This window comes from Acromyrmex echinatior, chromosome 7, assembly GCF_024713525.1.
Source record: "Acromyrmex echinatior isolate Ae372 chromosome 7, ASM2471352v2, whole genome shotgun sequence".
Taxonomy (NCBI): domain Eukaryota; kingdom Metazoa; phylum Arthropoda; class Insecta; order Hymenoptera; family Formicidae; genus Acromyrmex; species Acromyrmex echinatior.
The window spans coordinates 15,449,970-15,467,761 of record NC_141858.1 but is presented as its reverse complement, the minus strand read 5'-3'; the positions used below and the strand labels follow the sequence as shown (position 1 = coordinate 15,467,761).

Here is a 17,792-nt window from a genome sequence, read left to right as displayed (position 1 = left end):
CCCATTAGATTTAAAAATATGGATTAAGCAATACAAGAGTTCACTGAGCGTTCAGTAAGCGATCGTGCTTCTGGATGCACCTATTGTCTGCGTTCAGCAAACTCAATTATTGAGTCCGCTGAACGTAGCCAATGGACGCGTTCCTATCTGTGGATCCAAAATCATATTTAATTGCTCAGCAAACAGATCTAGTCGCTTTGTCGATCCAGTTTTCTAGGCATCTATATGCCTTTGGTATAAATTGTTTATAGTGATATAATTTATTTATTATTAGACAAGGTAATTTATATAAATTAAAAGGCAGCATGTTATAATTGCAATAAAATATTTCTAAAAATATATTTGAAATTTATAATTATTAATTCAATATCTCTTGAGATGAGAGAATATAACATATCTAATTAATCTAACCTATCGCCGTTTTAAATATTATATCATATTATAGATATTAATTATCATAATTCTAAAACTAATTTCAGAATGAGTCGATAATTGAAAATCTTAAGCCTTAAATAGATAATCTAAATAGATAATTATGATTTTTCGCATTAACAAATTTGAATTTAGTCAGAATGTTCTGGCTATATAATCCCAGACAAAAGTTACTCAAATTTGAAATTGATGAAATTTTATACTTTTGTAAGTTAAAATATGCGCTATATCGTGTATATAACCTTAATACTGTCAGTTAATATGATATTTGGTATTATAAATGAATATATTTGTATCTTTGTAGTCGGTAAAAATTTTTTTTTAGACATGAATTTTCTTTAAAATCAACTGTAAGAAACGAAAGACGTGCCGCATATTAACATTTAATATATATTGGACATTACATGATACTTAAAAATCAAAAAGATATATAAACTAATCTTCGTACTATTGACACTTTTGAGTTGTCACATTTTGAGCAGTGGACTACATAACTTTGAAGTGAGGTTATGTGGTCCATTCGAAATTTTGTTTTATCGTTAATATCTTGATAACGGGTTAGTAAATCGATATGAATTTTTTTTAGAAACGTTGCTCAGTGTTTTATTTACTCACGAAGTTTCAGCATATTGGCAATGTTGCTGCTTTATAATTTTGTTGATATATGAGAATATGCTACTGCTTTGATGAAAATAAATTGCTAAAATCGCTGAAAATCGCTAAAATCTATCAATTAATTCATTTCAAAAATTTTCAGATATAGATTTACTGATATAGATTTTAGCAATTTATTTTCATCGGAGATAATCCATAAAAATTTGTACAAAATTAAATTGGATAACTCATGAACTAGATAGAAAATCGACTTCAGGTTTTATATATATCTTTGGATAAGAACCAATCATATATCTTTGGATAGAATTTATTAAATTTTTAATAGTGTATTGACAATAGAATTAGAACGTTAGCGACAGTATATCCTTAAGATAATCGATAATCTTAGTGTCGTACAAGTTAGCTGTTGGCCAAATTCATCGATTCCTCAATAAGATTTAGAATTACCGTTACTAATTCATTGTAAAATCAGCCTAATGATAATTTTTTGATCAATTTAAATAATAATAATTTTTAATAATAATTTAAAATATTTATATAGATGGCACTGAAAAATTTTCCTCGAGGAGGAAAAAAACCTGAAGTTAAAAGATTGGCAGATGTAAGTACATAATTTCAGTCTCTGTTTCTTTATTTCTGAATTAAATCTATTTTAATTTATACATTTTAATTTATATTTTAAAAATAAAAATTAAGAAAATGTTTTAATGTTTTATTTAACCTTCTGTAATATGGAATTTTAACTCTTCCATCAGCAATAAGGGTTTTCGATAAATAGGAAAAAAATTTTTTTACTGCTCTGGATTATGTAAAAATCTGAAAAAATATGATGTACCTATCAAAGTTTAAACAAGTTTTTACAATCGTAGAAGTCTAATTGTATGCTATTTAGATTTTGTAGATTTAAATTTATTTACCAGAATTCACAATCAAAATATTGATGATGCTTTTAAAGTAGAGTTGTGCTACATATTTCAAGATTACATTCACATAGAATGTTTATGTATTATTTATGTTAAGTTATATGAACTTTTTTCATATAGATAATATAAACAATATAAAATATGTAAATTATTGTAAATTGTTTAATATAACACAAAAAATATAATTAAATTTTATGACTGTTACCATATCTGACTTTAATATTGATAAATAAAAGTACATATATATATATGTATATATAAACAAAGTAGTTTTAATACAGTGGAATGATAAGGAATATAGACTTCGATGACCCATAGATTGTTTACATAAATAATACATAAAACATAATTTACATAATTTATATTAGATATACATAAGTTATTATATTTTAAGCATAAACATCATATTTTAAAAACCCCATGTTGTTTGTGGAGAGTTAGAATCTGTTAGAAAAAAGTTAGAATCTGTATTTTTATTAAATTAATATGTATATATCTGGATATATATTAATATTTTTTATATCAATATTTTGCTGACATAGTTTTATATACAAAAATTTAGCTGTACAATTATATAGATGCAATTGATAATAATACTTTGATTTTAGCCATTTAAGGAGAAGCTTAAACTCAAGAAACGTAAAACACAGACGAAGAAAGAAAATGACAACGAATTTGTAAAAGACATAAATTTTATTGCTACTACTGCAGATCGATTATCTAAAACCATGCTACATGAAGGACTGATACTTCTTGGCCGGGTTTCTGAAATATCGGAATATGATTTGATAGTGTCTCTGCCAGGTGGATTGTTAGGAAGAGTACAAGCTACAGATCTCAGTCAATCTTACACTAATTTGTTGCAAGATATAATTAATGCAAAAGTTGTTCAGTCGAATGAATTCAAACCTTTACCAGATTTGTTTAATCTTGGTGATTACGTAACATGTTACATAAAAAATATAAATTTTGAAGATAAATGGTCTTATAGTTTATCTATGGAACCGCAATTAATAAATCAGAATGTTCATGCTAGTTATTTTGTAAAAGATATGAAAGTGATTTGTACTGTTAAAAGTATAGAGGATCATGGTTACATAATTGACATAGGCGTAGCAAATGTTAGAGCATTTCTTTCTACTGAAGATATTGATAAAGGAAAACAATATTGTAAGTAACTAATTTTGTATAATGAATTAGTATCACATCCATTACAACATATTTTGTTAATATCAGAAATTATATAGTTCCAGGTACTCAATTTTTATGTGCCATCAAGGAAATAAAAACAGTAGATAATATGTCTGTTATCAAATTGTCAACTAAAAGAAAAAAGATTGACAGTGCTAATGTACACGACATAATGTCTTTAGATGTTTTAACACCAGGAACAAAATTATCGCTTTATGTAACAAAGGTGCTTTCTAATGGCCTGCAAGTTAGATTTGGGAAAAATAACGTTGGATATATAAATCGAATTTATTTAAATAATCCTTTATCCACATATGTAGATAATATGGAAGTGATTGGCACATTATTATATATATTACCAACTGTAAAATTAGCGTACTTTAGTCTGTTGACTGATATATCTGAAAAGGAAAAATTACCTGTAGGCAATATTATAAATAACGCCAGAGTTCTATACAGAGAATCTAGCGGGATAATCTTCAAATTATCTAAATCTGGACTACGTGGATATATTTCTTTGCGAAGAACCAATGTTCCATTTACTAAAATTCCAATCGAATTCAAAGAAAGTTCCACACATAAGTGTAGAGTACTCGCATATAACTGGATGGAACACTTTTATGTCTGTACAATGGAAGAAGAAATTTTGAAGCAAAAATATTTTTCAGCTTCTGATCTCAGTATTGGCGATATCCTTACTGTAACTATTGTACATATCGAAACATCTCGTAGCAACATACATGTACAAGCAGGAAAGATTTGCGGAATTGTTCCAATGGAACACATATCCGACAGCGGTTTAAGCGCTCTGCATAAATTGAAAGTCGGAGACAATGTCGAAGCAAGAGTCTTAGATAAAAATAAGATTAATCAAGTAAAATTCACGCTAAAACAGTCGCTAGTAAAGAGCAAATTGCCAGTTTTACATGATTTTGGCGAAGCTAAATGCGGATTAAAATATCATGGAACGATCGGTATAATAAATAAAAATGGTATGTTAGTAAGATTTTACGGAATAATAAAAGGATGGGTCCCACGGATCACATTAAATAGCGATACATATGATATGAATTGGAATTTTTCCGTTGGACAGACAGTTACAGTGTGCGTTGAATCAGTAGAAAAAGATCAATGTAGAATGACATTAAGAATCGTTTCCGAAAAAGAGAAACAATCCATTAGCTTATCGATTGGAGATATAATTGAAGGAACAGTGTCGGAATCATCTATTAAAGGAATATACTTGAAGATACAAAAAGAAGATAATGAAAACGTCGTGACAGGTTTCTTACCATCGGGTCATATGGCTCCATGCATTGAAGTCGGCAGTTTACTGGCATCAAGATGCAGTCCTGGAGATGTAATCTCAGCTTTCGTATTTGCTACAAAACCGATTATAATATTGTCACGCACTTTTACGACGCAAAAGAAATACATAAACTTTGAGTCATTAAAAGTAGGTGATTGCATTCCTTGCACAATTCGAGATATGTCGCAAGATGGCGTAAGAGTTATCTTGCCGATTAATAATTATTATAAATTCGGATTTGTACCGTACAAGAACATAAGCAATTTCAAAATGTTGCATACAAATCAGATATTATTCGTTAAAATCACAGCTATCAATACGCGAGAGAAACAACTGACTCTAACAATGTCATTGAAAGATATATGGGACAGCCCATCTGAATACGAAGTCAAGATGATGGCAGCGGTGGATGTCTTGAGTTTGTACTTTAGCAAATTATCAGAGCTAGCAAAAAACACTTTTTACGAGAACAAGCCGATCTCTTCGGCAATTTTAGGTCAAAAAGTTACTGGTACTGTCGAGAAGATAACTGAACACGGTTTAGTACTTCAGTTAAGCAATCAATTGATGGGTACAGTACGCAAGGATCATTATTGTGGCAATCCTCAAGTGGGGGACAAAGTATTTGGTACGATTCTGTGGAAAGATTATATCAATGAATTCGTCGACGTATCTTTACTACCAAGAATAATAAACGGCATTAGTTCGAAACAAAAATCACTACCAGAATTACCCATTGGAATAACACTAAAAGCAGAGATTCTAATGATTACTAAATGGTTGATACTTGTTCTCGTGAAACGTAATGGTGCAGGATATTTGACGGCATTACCTGTCCGTCGACATGTGAACGACATTTTTCCCGATCTAACACCTTATAAAATTCACGCTAAGATTCGCTTATACGTTATAATGAAGGGAGATGAATCTGATATTATGCCAATTTGTATGCTAAAGTCTGCATTCGAAATTCCAAAGAATGTGATCGTAACAGAACTATCTTCTGCCAAACAATTGAATAAACAATTGAAGAGAAAAAAGATGTCTGAGCAACATGATGTAGATCTTGCAAATCCACCAAAGAAATCACTTAAGGAAACTCCGGAGAAAGTTTTGAAGAAAGTATCGAAGCAAGTTCCGAATAAAGAAAATAAGAAGGAAACTAAAAGGGAAGTCGAAGAGGAGAAAAGTAAAATAAAAGATATAGATGAAAATTCTCTCTCTGAGTCGGACGAAGATTCTGTCGATGAAAGTGAAATGAAAGCAAATAAGTTAGTGAAACGATTGCGTGTTCCGGAATTTGGATTTTCTTGGGACATCAAAGCAAAATTGGCCGCTTTCCCTAATGTTGAAACGTCTAGCGATGACGAGCAAGAATTTGAAGAAGAACTTAAACAAAAGAAGAAGAAAAAGAAACTGAGTGCGACCGAACGACGGGAACAGGAACGACAGAAAGAACGCGAGATTCGTCAGCGAGAGGAAGCTTTGGTGAGCAATCAGGCACCCAATTCGATCGATCAGTTCGACAGATTAATTTTGTCGAGCCCTGATAGCTCGTTAGTGTGGCTGCAATATATGGCATATCATCTGCAAGCAACAGAGATCGACAAGGCGAGAGCGGTCGCAAGACGAGCAATTAAAACGATCAATTTCAGAGAAGAAAACGAACGTTTGAATGTATGGAATGCATGGCTGAATCTGGAATCCAGATACGGCACCGCCGAATCTTTAAATGATGTATTCCAGGAAGCTGTGAGGACAAACGACGCATATAAAGTATATATGCACATGTTGACCATACACGCGGATGCCGGTAGGAAAACCGAGCTTGAAAAATTGATAGGTACTGTGATCAGTAAATTCAAACAAGATCCCCAAACATGGATCGACTGCGGCGCCGCTTTATTAAAAATTGGCATGAAAGAAAAATCGCGCCAAATCATGCAACGGGCATTGCAATCTTTGCCTGCATCTCAACGTAAGTACACATACACATATATCGCTTTAGCTTTTAATACATGCGCGCACGCATATACACATAGGATGCTAAAAAATAAATTTGAAGATAGATTTTTTGAATATAATATTTTAAAAAAGTTTAATATGAAAATGTCAAGGCTACGATAGTTTTTAATTGGGAACAGTTTAAAAATTATGAATGACGGGGCTAGAATTTCACGCGCTTAAGAACGGCAAAATGTGAAAGTGCTGAATTTTATTATTATTAGAGGCATAAAGTTCGAGAAAACACTTTCATCCCGTCTTTCGTAATTTTTAAACTGTTTCCTCGACATTTTCGTATTAGATTTTTCATCTTAAACTGTTACAAAGAATTTATCTAAAATATTTATTTATCACCAGTTTTGGAATATCCTGTACATACATTTTAATATCATAATTTTCTATGATTAATAAAATTCTGGGGCATATTTGTGTATTACAGATGTAAACCTGTTGGTAAGATTTGCAAATTTAGAGAATAAACTAGGAGATAAAGAACGAGCGCAAACGTTATTCGAAAACATCCTAAGTTCTTATCCAAAACGCATCGACGTGTGGTCGTGTTATGTGGATTGCTTGATAAAATCTAAGGACATCGATTTAGCCAGGTATACAAATTCTTTCCGTTTTATTACAAATATGTATATCGTGCAATATAATGAATATTTATCATTATGGATATATTTGTTTCATGTTAGTTACTTAAGTTTTATGTTAGTTATTTAATAAATGTTTCGCTCATTTATAGAAAAGTGTTAGAACAGGCGTGCGTCCAAACGCTCTCACCAAGGAAAATGAAAATTCTCTTCATGAAATTCATTAATTTCGAGGAAAAATATGGTACATCCGAGGCTGTAGCTCGCGTACGACAGATGGCTGCGGATTATGTGGAAAAACATATATAAGTAATGTTCTTATTTCATAAATAAATATTTTATGCGTATAACAAGTAAGATATTTCTTTACATTACTATATTCATCCAGAATTCTCTTCATTTTTCTTCTCTTTTGCTTTCTCTTATTTTTTATTGTTTTAGTTTTTTCTCTTTATTTTGTTCTCGCCAAATCTTAGAACATATACAGGGTGTCTCTTAAGTAAGATCCGGGCTGCATTGGGGGCGTAGAATGAGTCAAGGAGAACGAAAAAGTCTTATATTATTTTGAAATATCCACTGTAGTTTTTAAATTAAAAAAAGAAAACGTCTAAGCCAATGTACGGTGAAGCTACGCTATGTGAATTCGTAGCAGCGCGGCCCGACCTTACTTAAGAGACACCCTGTATATATAGTTCACGTTCAGTAGTTTCACGTGATCAAAATGGACGCTTGATATTTGTCAATTTTGACTACGTGATCCTTTTTGTCGCTAAAACAATCGATTTGAGCAGCTCGTAAAAAATTATCTTAAGTCATAACACATGAGGCATAAGAAATTAGACCAATCAGAGTTCTTTATTTCATGAAAGGGAAGGAAACTAAGGAACGCAGCTTATTCTTTTCCCCCACTACTCTTTAGAGTTGACAGAATTGAGTTTTGGAACGCACCCCTTAACGTAGGGAGATCTGGGGGAATTTTAAATTCAAGTTGAAGATCTAGCAATGAGTTGGCACCACTGAGGAATATGAAATAAAATTTGAGGTTATGTTAAATTCGGTTAAGTTGACTTATCTCGAGTGTTTATCCCGGTATGAAACTATAAAAATGAGTGAAAAAAATGAAAATACGACTGAAAATGACAATCGAGAGGGAGAGAAGAATTTGTGTAAGGATGTAATTAATAGTATCGCTTGCAGTGAGGATTTATATCAATTTTTCGAACATAATGACCACAGCATCAATAGGATTCACTTTTCAGAGGTAAATTTTTTTTATAATAGAAGTTTTTTTGAATGAATAAAATAAAAATAAAAGTATTGAAATACGTAATTGTATGTATATTTGATAACTTTATTTCTTCTTCAATAAACATGAGTATATTTTGCACATTAATAATTAACAACAAATAATTGTTGTACATTTGTCATTTTTTCATATTTTTTTTATTTATATGCTTTATTTCATATGCTTTACATGAAATATTGCTATGAAAATATTTTATTTTACAAATATTTTACAAATATTGTTAGAGAAGGAACAGATATAAAAGAATGGAGAGACATAAGACCATAATTGCGGTATTGATTTTGATGCAAAATAGGTTTCCCAAATCTGTAAGGACAAACCATGTCAGCTTGGAGTTGATGAGGCAGGTCGTGGTCCAGTTTTAGGTCCAATGGTTTATGGGATTTCGTATGCCCCATTGTCTCAGAACCAATTGCTCGTTGATCTAGGCTGTGCTGATTCTAAGAGTCTGACAGAAAAGAAACGCGACGAGATATTTGACGATATCTGCAAGCATAAGGATAGTATCGGCTGGGCGATCGAAGTAATATCGCCAAATGTTATTGCTAACAACATGTACCGTCGCACTAAAATTTCACTAAATGAGATTTCCATGATATCAGCTACAAACTTGATTAGAGAAGCAATTGAGGCAGGTGTGAACGTTGCTGAGATTTATGTGGATACCGTCGGCAAACCTGAGTCTTACCAAACGCGACTGAAAAGCATATTTCCCAGTATCAAGATAATTGTAGCAAAAAAAGCAGACGCAACCTATCCGATCGTCAGCGCAGCTAGTATATGTGCCAAGGTGTCGCGAGATCATGCAATACGAGCATGGCGGTTTCGCGAAGATGACTGCATTGAAACAGAATACGGCAGCGGCTATCCCAATGATCCAGTAACTAAAAATTGGTTATCCATGAACGTGGATCAGGTGTTTGGTTTTCCACAACTTGTTCGGTTCAGCTGGTCCACTGCCGAACAGATTCTTGAGTCAAAAGCATTGACAGTAGAATGGGAGGAAACAGAGGAAATTTCCAACGAGCAGAAGATTTTAAAATTTTTCGCAAAATCTCCAACTAAATCGTCTAACGTTCACACGAAAAAACATCCGTTCTTCACCGAACGTTGTCTATCCAACACAACTGTCTTATGATATTTACTTTATGCTGATTTTATTCCTCCCCCCCGTCTCCACTGTAGTCATTTAATAGATTTTAAAGACCCTTAACATAAAACTTTATAGGAATTATTAGATTATTACAGGGTGAGAGAAATAAAAAATTTGAATACAGTCGAATATCTCGAAAATAAAGCATTTTTGAAAAAAATATTTCAGGCAAAAATTGTAGGATTTAAAAAGAATTATTTGCTGATTCTCTCAGTTTGATCCTTGATCACATAAATTTTAAAAAATAGAAACCTACATTTTTCATTACATATTCTTGTGTAGCTCATCTCGAGAATGTTTCAAAGCACTATAACAAAATATTTCTTCGTTTAGTATTTTTTGAGTTACAAGGCTTGAAAGTTACGGCATTATCTAAGATGTCCAACTGATGATTAAAACATTTTAAATGTTTAGATATTATCTTAACATCGTATGTCAATCATTTTTACGTAAAAATGAAAATAAGAAGAAACAATCTCAAGGCCCAAAAGCCTTGATCTGGACATATACTTACTGAAAAAATACTTAATGAAATAATCTTTTGTTGTAATATTTTGAAAAGCTCTGGAAACATTTTTTTCAAAAATACATTGCTTTCGAGATATTCGACTGTATCTAGATTTTTTATATATTTAGCTCATATATATATATATATATATATATATATATATATATTCGCAGTATTAGTTTTTATAATTAATTGGAACATGTATAAGATATCAAGAATAAAAATGGATTAAATGAGTATTTTCTTTTTGAATGTCGTATATTAAAGCAAAGAGAAATTTGAGAGAAGACGCAAAGGCCTTTTTCCTGTAACCGCGAAGTACCTTGCGCACTACCGCCCTCTGAAGAAGTGGATATCAATTATACAATAATATCCATATTTTTGCGATACTCCTGATGGAAATAAATCACCGAAATCATTGAAATCTCTATTAATTTGATAGGTTTTAGTTATTTTAACGATAATACAGAGGAAAAAAATAACTATTATACAAAAATTATAATTTTGTTTAACAATTACTTTTTTCTTATTCGATCCGATGGCGTAAAATCCCAAGAACGGGAAAGGGCCTACCTCTCATGAAGTTTTCGTAACAACCAACTATGATTGTTAGCCTAATATCTAATCTCCTGCCAAAAATGATAAAAAATTTTTCTTAAGATTTCAATTTCGAAATTTTTTGTTGTTTTTGGTATAGACCATTTCACAGACACGTATTAATGCATATATTTTAATTCTTGAAAAGGATTTTTAAATCTGTAAAAGAGGAAAAAAATAATTGTTATACAAAAATTACGATTTAATCGGTAATACAGACGGTTTTAGGATTCCTTTAAGATAGAGATACAATATATTTCTCTCTGTTATAGATTTTACTCTGAAACTACTATTCTGCATACAAAAGTCGGCTCAAAAATTGGCTCGTGTCGCGACTATTATTAAAGCATAATCAAACTATAAATATTGAGATTAAGATTAGATTGGAATTTAACCAATCAAAATAAAGTTCACAAAACTTGAAGTTGATTTTCTCTTTTCTTGGTGGTTAAATTCCAATCCAATCTCAGTCTCAACCTCTAGTCCGATCACACCTTTAGAAGATCTCTATCTCATAATGGGGAGCTTTCCTCTAATAAATATTCAACGTTACTCTCAATGTTTTTTTATTATGATTTTATTAGATCGATGTACAGTACATTTCGGAAGAGATTTACGCAATTTACTAAAGAAAATATTTCTGCAGATTAAAGATTAACAATATCGTTTTTCTTTATAACTTGTTATTATAGCACGTTACTTTGAAACATTAAATTAAAGATAAGTATATATCGTCTGATTTAGGATTACATATATATATATATATAATATATGTATATATATATATACATCATATATACAAGAGCGTGTGTCCTTACAGCTACCATAGATAAAGAGTGTGGCAAGTTTCATTTATGAAACCTCTACACATCGTGCCACCGTGATTAATTAATAATTAAAAATGCTTGGCGTGAAAAGTTTGAAAATCTTTGGTAAACACACACTACACAATCACACATGTCGTACAATTATTCCTAGGATATTATCTCAATAACGTATGATTAATAGCGACTAGATCGTTAAGAGCTACGATATAGTGGCGAACAGACGATTTGTTTTGTTTGTGTTGCGTCGCTGTTTCTGCTTAATTGTATGTATGTATTAGATTCTCGATTCGTGCTTATTTTATTGATTTATAGGCACACGCGCGGCGTATAGGTTCAGTATCGTATGCGTTTTCTTAATTAAATATTTGCCGTTCACTTTCGCCCCTTCTCTCCCCCCCTCCCCCCCCCCCCTCCAAGCGAATCGAATGTGCAATACATCGATAAATTATTCTTATTGAATAAAAAATTATTTTTAGATATTTTTAAGTATCTAAATTTTTTTTTAACAAATATAATATTATAATATTAATTATAATATTATAATATTAAAATATATAAATATAACATTATAATATTAATTAATAAATCATTGAAAAACATCAAAGTATTTTAATATCATAAGTTGTATGCAGGTATCCAATTTGAAAATTTGTGAAGAATTTTTTCGTATATAGCTAAATCGTTGATATTATATTGTCTTGAAACTCAGTTGCACTTGCATTTTATCGTTTCCAGACGTGGCACAGTTAATGAAAATTCAATAAAACGCGGACCCGCGCCATAGTTTGCATGGTAGATATGCGTTAGCCACACACAGATATGTATATTCAAACGAAGTGCACGCGCGTGTGTACCTGAAGAAAAATTGATTTATGTACTTTACGCATGAGTCGCTGCAAGCAATGTAAAAAGTCGCGACTCCGAATTTTCATGATAAACGATAGATCAATACATGGCAGTGCAGATATATGTATAATTCTTCGATGAATACAACGGAATACAACGGGTCCGTCGTGCTTTTCACGCACTGTACGCGAGACATAATTCGTGTAACGCGAAAATTGAACAACCGAGTCGTCGAGAATTTTCTCGGTAATTTTTTTTTATCATTCCTGGAAAGAAAAGTATCTATCGTCCCTTTACAACGAAAACTCCCCCTAAAGATTCGAGTCGAAAGTCTAACATAATTCGAGAGATAGTGTCGTCTGTCTACAATTATTACATAATCTCTAATTTCACTAATTGCAATTATAAAAAAATATAAACAACATGGATAATTTTGTATTACGTAATCATATCGCGTTACGAGGATGGCTTCCACAGGCCTAGGGGATGATCACGAAGGGCGAATGGTATCTTCAATCCTTACCGCAGCATCAGTAATCCCATGATCACCAACATAACGCACGGTCCTAATGCTATACTTCCGCTTGCTGAAAAAGAAAAAGCCAGGATACATTTCACATTTTCTGAAAGAGGGATATTTCATAAATATTCAGGAAAAATTCGAAGTTCGAACATTTTAAAATTGAAACTTGGCTAAGCGAGTTTGGCTAAAGCGATTTATGTTTAAGGGCGTCGCAAAAAATGGTTGAATTAAAAGAAAGTGACATAAATTCCGTGTCCACGAAATTAGATTCTTAATCTTTCGATCGCTCGTGCGTTTGTGATTCAGTATGTTACTGTTAAAATTCCTTTCTTATTTCTTTGAAGAGTTGTCCTTAAAGTTAATATTACATATTCATCCGTTTTTTGTCGTACGACAAGCTTTTCAAGCCTGTTGAAGCGTCTTTGTCTTTGTTAAGACAAAGAGGTTCTCAGATTTCTCAGTCCTGCAGCCAATTAACACGCTTGAAAAATTTGTCGTACGACAATTGTAATATCAGCCTGTAGCCTATTCTATAATAGGGTCGCAAACTGTAAGTAAGAAATTAACCAATCATAGTTGATTATTTTTGTCATATTCAATTATGATTGGCCAATTTCTTACGGCTTACAACTTGCGATTCTATTGTAGAACAGGCATAAAATCGGGTTTTGCGCGAAACGAGTTACGCGTTAACTTGCATGATAGAACTAAAACAGCATATCGGGGAGAAATGACGTTGAGTTGCTAAACTATCCTCGTCGGAACAAGCTTCGAGTTGGCAATGTTAAACCAAAAGGGTTGGATCTATTATTTCGGTCACTAAGCTCTTTTCACATAGCTACAGAGCTTATATACTTTTTTGCAGACTTGTAATTTAATATTAAAGACTGAACTGTGGAAAACGTTAGTTTTTTCAACGACTTGCAAAATAATTCTTATCCTTTTTAAACTTGGAATAGATAATAGCTCTTTATCCCGAATCTTCGTTTTAATTCTTTTGATATTAATGTAAACAAAATGTCACTCGGAGAGTAATATCAAACATCCTGTATATTTAAATAAATTTTATCTCAGAAATAGTGCCGATTACTTTCACACACAGACTTGTAATATAATTAAACTGAAATAATAACATTCCCTCAAATTTTAAATTAAATTGTTGATTTGATGATGCTACTAGCATCTTAAAACTTGTAAAGAATTATTGTAAAAAATATTATCTTAGCTAATATTCGAATCTGGATCTCTCATATATTATTCTCCTAATTCACTATCGAAGCATGTCCGAGTTCGAATTCTGATTGAGGTAAGATTTCTTGCAAGTGACATCAAATCAACGATTTAATTTAATTTAAGGGGATTAGTATTAGTACAGTTGATTGTATTGCAAATTCGAAAATAATTGACGCGCATATTTCTGAGATAACTACGACCGTAATAGGCGCTTTTCGTTTAATTTATTGTTAATTGATTTAGTTTATATAAACGATCCTCCCTGTTTCTAAATATTATTTCTTAATATTTTTAATATTGTTAGAAATTATTTTAAACGAATTTAAAATTATTTTAAACGAATTACCATTTAATTAATATCTAAATAACATAGTAAATTTTTACGTTTAATTTTACTTGGCAGCTTTGACTTATAATTTCATCTCTTTATTTCGGTATTGTGTGTGTTAAAATATCAAGAGATATATTTAAATACTAATTAATTTACTAATTAATTTTATAATATATTAATTTTATCAAATAATTGAGCTCCAATTTAAAAGGAAGAGAAGGGGGGGGGGGAAGATTTTTCATTTAAAATTTTGATCCATTTTTTTTTACAGAGAAGTAGCGACACGGGTAGCTAAATTAAAAGACAAAAAATCTGTGTTTGTACGACGAAGAATATATTTCGCCCTTGTTACTATATGTTACTTATTCTCAGTCAAAGATCGGGGATGGAAGATTTCTCTTTTTACCTAGAATGTGCTCGGCGTGCGTGTGCCCTTGCGCCCTTGTCTCCCTACTCTCCATTACCGGTATCTTCAGAGGCCTCTCACCCTCTATGCTGAGCTCATTCGATTTCCAATATACGGTATATATTCTCGCCAAGCATTTGATCTTCAAGTCTCCCTTCTTGAAGTGCTTCAAGCGCAGACGGAACTCTAGACCGAGTGTGGAGGTCTCCAGATCGTTCCGGTCCACGTCGACGGGATAAGACTTCAAGAACTGCTGCTCGACCTAATCGAAGTGAAGAAGAGGGACTGTAGGGGGACTGTATAGTCTCTCTCGATTTGAACGATAATGATGATAATAACGGATTTTCTTAATCAGAAATATTGGGTTGGAACAAAAGTTCGTAGCATTACGTGTGTATTTACATGTTTTTATTTTAATTAGGTATTTATATGTTTCTATCATTCAAAAAAATGAAATTTCAAGAATCTATTTTTTAATTGTGGTATGCGATGATTTTAACGGAGTTATAAGCAATTAAAGTCAAAATGTTAAATTTCTTTTATAAAATCGTATTTAAAAAAAATGGTGTTACGAATTTTTGTTACTTAGTAAGTTATCAAAAAAAAAATAGTTATCACAAATTAGATAACTATTTTTTTTTGATAACTTACTAAGTAACAAAAATTCGTAACACCATTTTTTTTTAAATACGATTTTATAGGTACGTAGAGAAAACTTTAAGCTTTCACGAAAGTCGAAAATTTTCTCAAGTTTTTCTTTTCAGATATGTAACAAACTCACAAAATGGGGAAAAAAATTGCCATTTTATCGAATTCATAGTTTTCCATATATGTGTAAAAAAATGATCAAATTCACAGAAACTCAAAAGTGACTTCTCGGAAGTAAAGATGTTATAATTAAGCTTTAAAATTCTTATTTAAATTTAAATCATTTTTAACAAAGTTATGGCTGCTTGAATTTTTAAGTTCGTAACACTACGAACTTTTGTTCTAATTCAATATTTGCTAGCGCGTAATCAGCATTGTTTAAATCTTCGCGGTATACTGACGATGTGTTTTTAAAATTTTCATAACTAGTTTTCTGGAAGAACAGTGATGCTGAAGAGATTTCTTAATTCTTTCTTAATTCTAAACTCACGAATTTTACTTAATGGAATAAAATCAGAGTGAATATTGTTAGCAAATTGGTTGGAATTAAACTGAAATGAAACAAGATAATGTTATGCTCATAATAAACAAGGATGTCAGCAAAGAATTAAGCAAAAAACAAATGACCTTCTAAATATGCGAGATCATTTAAAAAATCGTTTTAATATGTTCTTAGACATACATCTTTTTTTTTTGTAAATTAAATGTAATAACGTCGTCAGTACTTATCATCGTAAATTAAATACACAGCATTATCTGTCTAATCTACTTTGTTCCAAGAAAATTGACTCTCTTGACCCGCGAGCTCCCTGAGAGCACTACGTAAACTTTTAATATCGTTTAGTAGAAGATTGTTATCTTTCTCATTAAATTTTGTTACAACTTTTGTGACAAAAATTAAGAAGTATTCTAACATATGACACTAATTTTAATCATAATAATAAAATTATTCAATGCCTTGTGACACACATACACACATGCACGCACACACACACACACACACACACACACACACACACACACACACATTTCTTCGCGCGCATTATAATATTTTTCATGTCTAATGCGAATTTCATATCTTTTTCTAATTTCAATGTTAACATAATTTACAGGACATCCTCTCCGAATACTTTAGATAAAGATTAACCAATAAAAAACATTTCCTATTTGTGTTGAAAACCATCCACTCAAGTCCTTGTTAAAATTTTGTGTTGATTTTTTTAACATATTCGAATATTACATAAACATGATGTGATTTAATTAGATTTAAATTAATATTCAACATTTTTTTATTGTTAAAATAACACAATTTATGAGTAAATAAACAAATAAAAAATATGTTTAAAACATAGATTCTCTACAGAGGAATAAATAAAATGTGTTAATTTAACATATCATAAATGTTAATTTTATTGAAAAAGACATGCTCCCATCGTTTACTGTTTATAAATTGTGTTATTACCATTTTTGTGTTAATTTTTTTAAATAATATTTTTGTTATCTTCTATTTAGCTTACGTTAAATAAACATAAATTTGAGTGGATCGTTTGAGGCACGTGATAATGTGTAAAATTTAACACCAATTTTCCAACGGTGATCCTGTAATCTAAGATTATCGATTTTAATTCCGATTAAATATAATCCCGATTTTAATAAGTCACGATATAACGCCGATGCTGAAAGACTGTAATCAGGCGGTTTTGAATGCGCGCGAGCGTCCGTTCGCAACACCCGAAGATTAATTATCCAAGAACTAATTATTTGTTCGCGTATGAAAAATGAAAAAGCTTCGCACACACCATAGAATGCACTTTGTAAAATTAATTCTCGAGCTTTGTTAGCGCGTAATCGTGGGTCAACGAGACATTAACGGTCACGTTGATAACCGTCGTTGCAGATGTGCGTTATTTTCACGAAAGAACGAAATTCGCCGTGATGGGAAACTTTTGACAGCGATTAAAAGAGAAGGGGGAGAGGGAGGAGAGAGAGAGAGAGAGAGAGAGAGAGATATTAAAAGGAAAAAAATGAAGGATAACTGTTATGACTTTTTCCTTATGATGATATAATATCTAATACGTTTTTATAGATATAACTTCGTATCACGATGATATCACGATGGTAGAACATATTGTGTTACGAAGAAAAAGCCTTTATTAAGATAGATGAGGGTTCATTAACTTTGTCACTCGTAGGAACATGTGACGAATATTTTAGCGTTAGAATTCGATCCGTGAAAAGTAAAGTCTACTTGGACTTCATTAAATTAAATATTAATTTAAAACTTGATTAATGTTTAATTGAAATTTCATTACGCTATACGTATAAAATAAGAATAAATAAAGAATAA

General features: G+C 31.4%; 3 protein-coding genes across 6 annotated transcripts in view; 2 read left to right on the top strand and 1 right to left on the bottom strand.

The window, feature by feature from the left end:
- Positions 1-125: 125 nt before the first annotated feature.
- Positions 126-8,214, top strand: Rrp5 (Ribosomal RNA Processing 5). 3 transcript variants are annotated; one of them, XM_087407686.1, is made up of 7 exons: positions 361-639; positions 1,589-1,648; positions 2,579-3,140; positions 3,218-6,448; positions 6,914-7,079; positions 7,220-7,376; positions 7,937-8,214. In XM_087407686.1, exons 1-6 carry the CDS (start codon positions 622-624, stop codon positions 7,374-7,376), a joined length of 4,194 nt encoding a protein of 1,397 aa, XP_087263812.1. In that variant the 5' UTR covers positions 361-621; the 3' UTR covers positions 7,937-8,214. The 3 variants fall into 3 exon arrangements, with proteins under 3 accessions (XP_011067827.1, XP_087263812.1, XP_087263813.1); XM_011069525.2 differs by lacking the exons at positions 361-639; positions 7,937-8,214 and adding an exon at positions 126-279 and having other exon boundaries at positions 7,220-7,420; XM_087407687.1 differs by lacking the exons at positions 361-639; positions 7,937-8,214 and adding an exon at positions 673-989 and having other exon boundaries at positions 7,220-7,420.
- Positions 8,113-10,273, top strand: LOC105154176 (ribonuclease H2 subunit A). Its single transcript, XM_011069524.2, has 2 exons — positions 8,113-8,328; positions 8,669-10,273. Exons 1-2 carry the CDS (start codon positions 8,113-8,115, stop codon positions 9,509-9,511), a joined length of 1,059 nt encoding a protein of 352 aa, XP_011067826.2. The 3' UTR covers positions 9,512-10,273.
- Positions 10,274-11,180: 907 nt separating this feature from the next.
- The window catches only part of LOC105154175 (uncharacterized), a 217,939-nt gene continuing 211,327 nt past the window's right edge, over positions 11,181-17,792 (bottom strand). For both annotated transcript variants that reach the window (XM_011069523.2, XM_011069522.2), the window contains 2 exons: positions 14,798-15,059; positions 11,181-12,891 (listed from right to left, as the gene is read on the bottom strand). In XM_011069523.2, the coding sequence (XP_011067825.2) occupies positions 12,824-12,891; positions 14,798-15,059 (330 nt within the window). In that variant the 3' untranslated portion in view covers positions 11,181-12,823. The remainder of the gene's footprint in view (positions 12,892-14,797; positions 15,060-17,792) is intronic.

Coding starts and splice junctions, on each gene's coding strand:
- Rrp5 (XM_087407686.1), top strand. Junction 3,141..3,217: donor TGATAAAGGAAAACAATATT/GTAAGTAACTAA, acceptor GAAATTATATAG/TTCCAGGTACTCAATTTTTA. Junction 6,449..6,913: donor ATCTTTGCCTGCATCTCAAC/GTAAGTACACAT, acceptor TGTGTATTACAG/ATGTAAACCTGTTGGTAAGA.
- LOC105154176 (XM_011069524.2), top strand. CDS start 8,113: ATGTTAAATTCGGTTAAGTTGACTTATCTCGAGTGTTTATCCCGGTAT. Junction 8,329..8,668: donor ATAGGATTCACTTTTCAGAG/GTAAATTTTTTT, acceptor GATGCAAAATAG/GTTTCCCAAATCTGTAAGGA.